Source organism: Myxine glutinosa, chromosome 1 (genome assembly GCF_964187855.1).
Source record: "Myxine glutinosa chromosome 1, kmMyxGlut1.1, whole genome shotgun sequence".
In the NCBI taxonomy this organism is placed as follows: Eukaryota; Metazoa; Chordata; class Myxini; order Myxiniformes; family Myxinidae; genus Myxine; species Myxine glutinosa.
Genome location: NC_136261.1, coordinates 81,935,267 through 81,945,563, shown reverse-complemented (window position 1 = coordinate 81,945,563; position 10,297 = coordinate 81,935,267). Strand labels below are relative to the sequence as shown.

The following is a 10,297-nucleotide window of genomic DNA, read 5'->3' as shown; positions in this document are numbered from 1 at the left end:
TACCATAATTCAGCTCAGCTTTTAATTGCAAAATGGGCCCAGCCCGGCCGATGCGGCCTCGACCGGCCGCGCCACCTAGCCTATAACCTTCCCGGGGCCCTTCCCGACATTTTTGTTTCTTTTTGAATGAATTTACTGATTGCGAAATGTCGGGACGGGCCCCGGGAATGTTTTAGGCTAGGTGGCGAGGCCGGTCGAGGCTGCATCAGCAGAAAGAAATTCATTCTTTTTGAATGAATTTACTGCTATAATTCAGCTTTTACCTCGCGGCCGTAGAAGATTGACTACGATAATTCAGCAAAGCTTTTAATTGTGAAATGGGCCCAGCTCGGCCGAAGCGGCCTCGACTGGCCTCGCCACCTAGCCTATAACCTTCCCGGGGCCTGTCCCAACATTTTAAGTTTTTTTGCATTAATTTACTACTATAATTCAGCTTTTACTCGAGGCCGTAGACGATTGACTACTATAATTCAGCTCAGCTATTAATTGTGAAATGGGCCCAGCTCAGCCGAAGCGGCCTCAACCGGCCTCACCACATAGCCTAAAACCTTCCCGGGGCCCATCAAGACATTTTTTTGTATTAGATGTTTCCTCCTATCTTTCACCGTTCAGGAGATTAGTGCGTACAAACAAACAAACAAACAAACAAACAAACAAAAACTTTCTTTTATACTCGACTAGCCGAAAGCACCCGGCATTGCCCGGTTTCTTTTTGAATGAATTTACTACTATAATTCAGCTTTTACGCGCGCCCGTAGAAGATTGACTACTATAATTCAGTTCAGCTTTTAATTGTGAAATGGGCCCAGCTCGGCTGATGCAGCCTCGACCGGCCTCGCCACCTAGCCTAAAACATTCCCGGGGCCCGTCCCGACATTTTTGGTATTGGAGGTTTCTTCCTATCTTTCACCGTTCAAGAGATTAGCTTGCGCGGACAAACAAACAAACAAAAACTTTCTTTTATATATGTAGACATAAGATATATAGAAGAGCTTCAAAGGTCAGCTTCTCTCACTCTCTTTCAGTCAGACAAAATATGGAATGGAGTAAGTATATCAGGAGAATAAAGGAAGGCAGATGAGGAAACAGGAAAGTAGTCAGAAAATGTAGGAAGGTAAACTCAAATACGTACCGCAAGGGACGCAATGCTGTGGTGCTCCGTAAGCGTGCGTACACGTGAGTAGCAGCTATGCTGAGGGAGGAGAGGAGAGAGAGGATAGTGTGAGAGAGAGAGAGGGAGAGAGAGAGAGAGAGAGAGAGAGAGAGAGAAAGAGAAAGAGAAAGAGAAAGAAAAGAAACGCAATTTAACGTAGAAGTAAAATAATTTGGATTCATTGGTGACAATATGTGTACCAAAGATTGTGGGTGTGGATGGTAAATGACATGAGATGGTTGTACATAGCTTTTTTGAAGCCCCCATAGGTAAGAGTAGGATTGGACTGTCTCTGGAAGGTGGTTGCACATACAGGAGAAGGGAAGAGCAAAAAGAGTTGGAGGTGTGCAGTCAGCCTGGATTTTTGGGAGTTTAACCAGGAGGGGGTTACTGGAAGAACATGTGTCCCAAAGGAGCCATTGCCAGTCATCGGGCTGATAGAGCAGAGCGAGCTAAACCAGTGGAGAGGTGGTAAAATTCAGAGATGCCATAAACCTGTCTTCAATGTGATAGAGGCCACCGACCTTAATGCAAATGTCAACCACATTTTCACTGAACATAGAGTATACTGTGACTAAGGAAGGGCCTTCAAAAACGTTTTGGAGCAATGTACTCAAAAACTTTTTTTCTTTTTTTCTTTTTCTTTTTTGTGTACAAGATCGAGGGTCGTGTCAGAGCTAACAATAATAATAATAATAATAATTCATTTATATTGTATAGCGCTTTTCAAGAAGCCCAAAGATAAGGCTTTAAGGCAAGATAAGGATAAGCCTTAAGATAAGGCTAAATGATCACAAAAAGACAAACTGACACATAAAACATATGAGATAAGAGATGGTGGTGAACAGCTGTTTTTTAAAGACCAGGATGGAGGAGTGGGATTGAAGAAAGTGAGGGAGTTTGTTCCAGAGGCAGGAGAAAAGAATGAAAGAGTGAAGCTGAATAGAGAGTCTTGATTTTGGCAGGTTAACCATAAGAGGCACATGACCATGTTTTTTAACCATGTTTTTTTAACATGTTTCAAACAAAAACAAACAATCAAGCACGGGTGCAAGTTCAAGTGTTTCAGACAGTCTACCCTCGCTAATATGATGTCCCACATGGTTCTTTCACCAAATTAGGTGGGTAACTTAGGGGCCCTTTTTTGCACACAGAACCCCCTCAGCCACAGGACTATGAAGAGAGTGAGGGTGTTTGTTCCAGAGGCGGGAGAAAAGAGGAATGAAAGAGTGAAGGTGAATAGCTCGAGTCTTGATTTCGGCAGTTTAACCATGAGAGGGTTGCTGGCGGATCTTGTGCGACCTGTAGGAATATTTGGGGGACAGAGCACAGAGAGATCTGGGGGAGCAAGGCCGGAGAGGAGTGGGTAGAATACAGAAAGACCACCATCCTGCCTGCGGTGAGTAAGTGAAAGGCCCTCGGAGATAGCTTCATCGCGGGAGATTCCAATGATTCTGAAAGCTTTGGTTTCAACATCGTGAAGACGAGCTAGGTGTGAGGCAGGAGCACCAGCCCAGAGGGGGGAACAGTATTCCATTGAGCTGCGGATGAAAGCCTTGTATGTGGTGAGGAGCTCAGGTGTGCCAAGGAAGGACTTTGCACGACGGAGGATGCCCAGTCGGCGACTGGCTTTGGAGGCCAGCTTGGAAATGTGGTTTTTCCAGGAAAGATCATGGCAGATAGTGCGACCCAAAAGCTTGAGTGACAGATCTTCTTGGAGAGGATTGTTCAGAAAGTTGATAGGAGGGTTTTCCAGACGATCTTTTCGGAGAGACATCGTACGAGTGTGAGATTTGTCAGAATTGAAAGACATGTTCCACTTGTTTGACCAGTCTGTGATTTTGTCCAGGTCTGCAGAGAGTGAGAAGGCCGCAGACTGCCGATCTGAGGGATGAGGAATGGAGCGGCAGAGAGTGGAGTCATCAGCAGAGATAGAGAGGATTTTCCAGAGAGTCGGAGAGATCATTGATGAAGACCAAAAAAAACACAGGGCCCAGAACACTGCTTTGGGGAACTCCAGCCCGAACAGGAAGGGGAGATGAGAGGAACCCATTCAGGGCCACACGTTGACTACGACCAGAGAGGAAGTCCGCAAGCCATGCGTGGAGATTTCCATGGATACCAAAGGAGGAGAGTTTGGTGAGCAGAGCGGGGTGCCAGACCGCATCGAAGGCACGTGATATGTCGAGGGAGACAGCTCTAATTTCCTGTTTGGCATTAAGGACCTCCATCCATTGTTGATAGACAACTTTTCTGAGTAAATGACGATTTTTTTTTAACTGTAAAAATATGAGCAGACAATAAATACGTAAGTAATTTTCTCTTACGAATGACACTTACTGTATGTGCGAGAACACTTTTGAATCCCATTTTAATATACAGCATCAGGTTTTCCCAGGGAATCAATACAAAGTGGCATACTCCTTTTGAAACTTCTTCCAATAGACTGCTCTTTAAATAGTTACCCGGTACCCGCTAATCTTTAACATATGTAGTCTTTTTACCCTGCGCTCGCAAAGAGAACAGGAAGGTTAAGCGATCGGGGTCGTACGTACGTACGTATGTAGTATGGCGTATGTGCGTGTCTACATTTTAAAAATTCATTTTCTCAGCCACTTTTGGTCCGATTGACACGAAATTTTTACCATAGGATCGCCTCGACCTGTACATTTCTTAGTCATAATTATGACGGCATAGGTCACGTGGTACAGGTGCCATCTTGGAAAAACTGAAAAAAGTTGCACCTCTATCTCCAAAACCATTCCAATGAAAATATTGAAACATGGTGCGTTGTCAAGTACTCCCCATGGGGAACAAGATATGCTAATGTTGATGTCATCAGTACCTTCATTATGAGATCGTAATTCCAAAAATACAATGCTTGATCCGATAAGTATGAATTTTCTTTCTATGCAAATGTTGGTCTGATTGACACGAAGTTTTCACCATAGGAGCGCCTCCTCCTGGAGATTATTTGTTGATAATTATGACGTCATGTCACGTGGTATGGGCGCCATATTGGAAAAACATTTGCACCTCGATATCTCCGAAACCACTTCATGGAAAAATATTGAAACTTTGTTCATTGTCAAGTCATCCCCATTTGGAATAAGTATTGTTAACGATGACGTCATTGGTGCCTTAATTTTGACGTCATCATTCAACAAACTTGTACAACGCTTCTTCCGATCAGTTTGAAATTTATTGAGCGTGATCTTCTAAACACTTATATTCGAGAATGTAAATCTATAATGTCATCGGTCACGTGGACTGGCAGCCATATTGTATCAAAGAAAAAAAGCCTGATAAACAGAACAGTTGGCTCCCACCAAGTTGACTGCGTGTGGTAAGTATTCTACTAGTACCGACTGCAAAGCCGCAATGAGCCGGCGAAGCCAAAACCTCTTGCCACTATTTTACCCATCACCATGGCATCAGTAGGTTAGGTAGTTGGTAGTAGGTAGGTAGGTAGTTGGTAGTAGGTAGGTAGGTAGTTGGTAGTAGGTAGGTGTAGTAGGTACCATACCTGGTAGGACTTGGTAAAAGAGAACAGCAGACAGTCCTCCCCAATACCTGCATACCTCTTGCCACTATTTTACCCATCACCATGGCATCAGTAGGTTAGGTAGTTGGTAGTAGGTAGTTGGTAGTAGGTAGGTGTAGTAGGTACCGTACATGGTAAGACTTGGTAAAAGAGAAGAGCAGACAGTCCTCCCCAATAACTGCATACCTCTTGCCACTATTTTACCCATCACCATGGCATCAGTAGGTTAGGTAGTTGGTAGTAGGTAGGTAGGTAGTTGGTAGTAGGTAGGTGTAGTAGGTACCGTACCTGGTAAGACTTGGTAAAAGAGAAGAGCAGACAGTCCTCCCCGATGGCAATACCTGCATACAATACAATAAATGTCACAAGAAGCTTAAGGAAGTAACTATACGATGTGCTAGCTTAAGGCCTATTTTTAACTGGGCTTAACATACGTTTTCACAGTAAGTGTGTAGTCTTCTAACTTCAGTCGCTGTCAGGCACCAGGGCTGGTTCTCTGACTCTCCGGGCACGGCAGCTTCGTCCACCAGAAGACGTTAGCTTGCAGTGATTAATTCGGTGAATTCCATCTCAACTTCGGATATTTCCGGCCGTGAAAAACTATCCGTATTTCTAAACTAAATATGTAAACCGCTTATACCATATTTCTGGCCGTGAAAAACTATCCCATACAGCCGCGAGATTTCTAAAAAAGAATTCTTCGTCAATTTTAGAATATTTGACGCCGTTTTCACCCTCCGAAACGCGTAATAATATTTTTTCAAATGCTTGAATCTCATTGGTTCTGGTCTTTGATGACGATTTTCGTTGAAGATAACGAGGTTGGTCTTAACGTATTTTAATTACTAATGAGAGGTTTCATTAGATTATGAATAAAAAACGACGGGTGAAACAAACTCCTATTGAACTTTTTCGCAATTGTTTTATGCAAACTTCCGCATCCGGTCGATGGCTGTCTCCAGCACTCCATCCAGTCACAGAACTCAAATAGACGTAGAAGAACTATGCCCGTTCACGACACACACACAGCGGTGGCCCCGCTCGCGCGCACACGCCGCCATTTTAGTTAGCGCAAGAACTGAATAGGCGAACGTGTGCGCTAGCTAGGCCTAGTGGAAGTGGATGAGTGGACGTGAATTTTTATATTGGACGGTGTTGTGTTGCTTTTAAACACTATTTTATGAATTCTATTCATAATTTAAATCTCTGTCGAAGCATTTTCCTGGCATCTTGACATAGTTTATCCGAATTCCCCGGTAGTTTTCCATTTCATCTCTAGCTGCTAATCTCTCACTCCTTACTATTTGCTGGTTCTTGTACCCCCTCTCCCTCTCTTTCACTTTCTGCCTATTGCTCCTTTCTCATGTACTTTTTACCACTCTCTCCCTCCTTCTCTTTCCTGCTCCTCTCTTCCTCTATTATTTTCCAGTTCTCAACATAATTGTCTCTCCAGCTCTAAAAACAAACACACAACCCCCCCCCCCCTCTCTCTCTCTCTCCCCCTTTCCACTCCCTTCTCATGCCAATTCTCAGTATGATAGTTTCTCCATCACAGAACTTGACTTTTTTCGCTCTCCACTACCCCCCCCCCCTCCTCCCCTCATTCCTGTTCCCTTCTCTCACTCTACTATCTTCCCCTTCTGGTCATGTTTTTACATCTTCCCTTCCTCCCCCTCCCTCCCCCCCCCCCCCCCCCCCCCCCCCACACACACTCACTCTCTCTTTCTCTCTCTCTTTCTCTCTCTACTATATGCTCTCTCCCTCTCTCTACTATTTGTTAATTCTTTAAATCTATTCTATGAATCTATAATGATGAATGCAATTTAATATGCACGTTAAAACACAAGAACAAACATGAATATTTTTCTTAGTTTTTTAGTAATGTATTTTCCAATATTTCCATTCAGTCAAAATACAATACAGATATATATATTTCCCGTAGAAAAAGCATTAAAAACATATGATAAATGCTATGATAAATGGTGTGCACTTGCACCCAACCAAGCACTTCTTGCTACTTCCCGCACCACAGGTGTCAATATCCAAACAATTTACCTAAGCCCTCTACCTGGCTTTAAACTACCCACCCCGGGTATTCATGAAGGGGTCCATCTCTCCACATTCACTCCTTCGCACCATGCATTCCACACCTTTTATTCCACACCAAGCATTCCACACGAAATTTTCTCACACACCAAATATCACACCCAATTCCTCATTTGCTCAATACCATCCTCACACACCTTTCTCAACCAATTCCTCATTTGCTCAATACCATCCTCACACACATAGCATCATCTAGCTGTCTACTTCCCCTAATACTCGTGCTTCCCCGTCTTCCCTTACACTAAGCACTCCCTTCGTCATTAACAACCAGCTAAGCTAACTACGTCCCCTCTACCTGCACAAATGTCACTACTTAAATCTGGTCTTCTAAAGTCAGCCGAGTAGAAATTTAGGGTTAAGGCAAAGGCTCGAAGAACGGGAGGGTACTTCTCCTTGGTGGGTCCATCTTTACTTTTGGCCTTCACCAAACACTTCATCAGTTCTGCGGGGACATTGCAGGATGCTTGAAGCATGTCTAGTCCTTGCTCCGACATAAGATTTTTCTGTTTCAGGGTGTTTACCACGGTCTCTAGAGTGTCGACTTTTTTCCGAAGTCTACGAGATTTACGTTGAGTGTTTTTGAGTCGCTTTTGATGAGAGATGACAATATCTTGCATTTTGTCCAGCTTACGTTTCACACCCCTTGGACTATCCGAAACAAAGTAAGTGTGGTCATGATGATGTTGCTTGATTGGAGATGTAGGCAGTGCCTTGCTGGATGAACCCGCCAAGCACTGTGGTGTTTCTGAAGACGAAGTTGGAGAGTCGTTCTGGCTGGTTCTTGGACGAGGTGGTTTGCGCTGTTTCACAGTCTAAAAGTGACAAAGATAAAAATAAACAAAAGAAAATGTATAACTAGACTAGTTCAGTTTCCCAAAATTCACAAATTATATATGTATAGTACATGTATGTGTTACTGCCTTTGGAATGGATCAGACAATTTGTCTGCATTTCAATGGTAGCTTAAACTTCATCGGAACTTTAGATTGATAAAAATGTTTATTTTGTATTTTTCATTCATTCATTTATTATGATATATATTTTTGGTTGTCAGAAAGTTTGGAAGGAAAATTTTATTTTATTTTATTTTGACCTCTATTCTTTAGTTAGTAAACCGGCCTAATGCAAGAATTCTGAATTTTACTTACCTTTTGGAGATGATTTGGGAAGTTGAAAATGGTTGGAATTGAACCTTGGCGAAGTCTGGTTATCAGGCCAGTACGGTCAAAGCACTCAGCATCAAAATGATCCGAGCATAGGCTGGCATACTTGCTGGGTGTCCACTTGTCCCTCCTCATCTTTACGAGCCATTCTTTCTGAAGGGTTGAACCATCCTTGGGAAATCTATATTCAAAAGAAAAGACAAAATTTGTGAGCCCCCTTGGGTCTTTGCCCCCCCCCCCAACCAAAACTGCTTCCTACGCGCCTGCCCCCCACATGTTTTCTACACTCTATATACGGTACAGTGTCCGAAAATTCAATCACTAGACCATACTCTAGCCCCCAATATTTTTTGCTTGGCGACATTGTACACACAGCAAGGGAAATACTTTATCAAGCTTTATTTCTTTTATCAGTTAAACTCGTAATGTTATCTTGGCTCTCACCCTACATTATGATTAACTAGGGCAAATGGGCACAGATTGCACTCACTACTCACGCGTCACACCAATATTTTCCACAAAGTAACAATTACTAACGATAAAGAAAGCGATTACAAAATACAACCCTATTAGTCTAATTAGACGACAAATGTTAACCTAGATCCTTGATAACTGAACATGTTTATGCATCTCCTAACAGCCCAAAATTGTGTGTGGCTCAACAAAATTGGGAGAGAAGAGATTAAGAGCTAGAGTCCTTAAGTTCAAGCAAAGGCACGGCCTTTGGTTCAAGTCAAAATGCACTGACAAATCCGCAAACACACACACACACACAAACTAACAGATGGGACTACATAAACGAAAAACTACATCTGTGCATAACGTGAAAGTTTAACTAGAGTTTGGCGAGTAAACTCTTCATAATTAAGAAAAATAAATTACTTACCTGTGGAATGTTTTCCCAGAACCTTTCACAAGTCGATTTGTACAGTTTATTGCAGCACAAGAAGGCATATTGCTGATATTTGTTGAACATTCACACTGCTCATGTTAACAATAGGCCTATCTGTACGCAGAAAGCGGAGGTGTCTTGCGCTAACTAAAATGGCTGCCGCGTTGCGGCGGAGGGGCCACACAGCGGCCTGCATAGTTCTTCTACGTCTATTTGAGTTCTGTGCATCCAGTGAGTGATTTCATTTTAGAAATATTTTTGCAAATGCTCGACTCTCATTGGGTCCGGTGTTTGGTGACGCGTTTTGTTGAAGATAACCAGGCCCGTGTGGGCCGATGTTGGTCTTAAATTATTTTATTAATACATCGGAGGTGCATAAGATTGTGAATCAAACGACGACGGGTGAAAGAAACTCCTAATGAACGTTTTAAATTTGTTATGCATACTTCCGCATCCGCAAGATGGCGGCCTCCACTGCGCTTCGGATTCTCGAGCCAAGGCATAATCAGGTTTTCAACATAATACGTACTCGTTTATTGACAACACCGGCTTCGCCGGCTATAAATACCATCGATAGTTACCTCCTCCACCGAAGGTGGATGGAGGTTATGTTTTCACCTCCTTGTCCGTTTGTCTGTGAACAAAATATATCAAAAATTTGCAAACGGATTCGGACGAAATTTGGCAGAGATGTAGCGTATGTGACAAGGATGAAATGATTTGATTTTGGTGAAGACCCGCATTCGGATCCGGCTACTACAATTTTTTAAGTTATAATTCACCATTGGAAGAAAGGGCCAAAAACAATACCTAGCAGGATATCTCAAAAAGTTGTGGACGGATTTGAACGAAACTTGCTGGACAGGTTGGGTGTCTGACAAGGACGATTCGATTAGATTTTGGTGAAGATCTGAATATGTATTCGGATATGAGAGTTAATTAATTTTCTAAGTGATTCTTCACCATTGGGGGATATGGCCAAAAACGGTACATAGTGGGATATCTCAAAAAGTTATGGATGGATTTGGACGAAACTTGTTGGACAGTTTATGTGTGTGACATGGAATAATCGATTCAATTTTGGTGAAGATCCGGATCCAGCTAGTAGAATTTTTAAAAGTGATTCTTCATCATTGAGTGATATGGCCAACCAGGCGGAGGTATGCTTTCTACTGAGTGCCGTTCTGGTTGAGGTTTGTCATGCAGCATTCATTGCAACAATGCTTATTCATATCAAAAAGTTTAAATGAGTAATACACTCAAAGTGACAGTTGAGGTGAGAAATTTGTAGTTTGACAATTTTTGTCTTGTTATTTTGTTTGATAACTCCACATTTGTTGAATGATATCACATCTGTTGCACCGATGCATGCAGCAAAGCAGTGCTGTTGAAACGAATCTGCAGCTTGTTGTGGAATGAATATCATTCAAAGGTGTCAG

General features: G+C 42.7%; 1 protein-coding gene across 1 annotated transcript; it reads right to left on the bottom strand.

Moving 5' to 3' along the window:
• Positions 1 to 1,879: 1,879 nt before the first annotated feature.
• LOC144890689 (THAP domain-containing protein 1-like) lies at positions 1,880 to 9,093 on the bottom strand. Its single transcript, XM_078772123.1, has 4 exons — positions 8,853 to 9,093; positions 7,952 to 8,147; positions 7,229 to 7,615; positions 1,880 to 1,936 (listed from the first exon to the last, which is right to left on the bottom strand). Exons 1-4 carry the CDS (start codon positions 8,918 to 8,920, stop codon positions 1,880 to 1,882), a joined length of 708 nt encoding a protein of 235 aa, XP_078628249.1. The 5' UTR covers positions 8,921 to 9,093.
• Positions 9,094 to 10,297: the final 1,204 nt, after the last annotated feature.

Excerpts from the sequence above, each read along its gene's own strand:
- LOC144890689 (XM_078772123.1), bottom strand. The coding sequence starts at position 8,920 with ATGCCTTCTTGTGCTGCAATAAACTGTACAAATCGACTTGTGAAAGGT. Across the intron at positions 7,616-7,951 it reads TCCCAAATCATCTCCAAAAG|ACTGTGAAACAGCGCAAACC; the intron begins GTAAGTAAAATT and ends TGTCACTTTTAG. Across the intron at positions 1,937-7,228 it reads CAGAACTGATGAAGTGTTTG|CCTTATCTTAAGGCTTATCC; the intron begins GTGAAGGCCAAA and ends GTGATCATTTAG.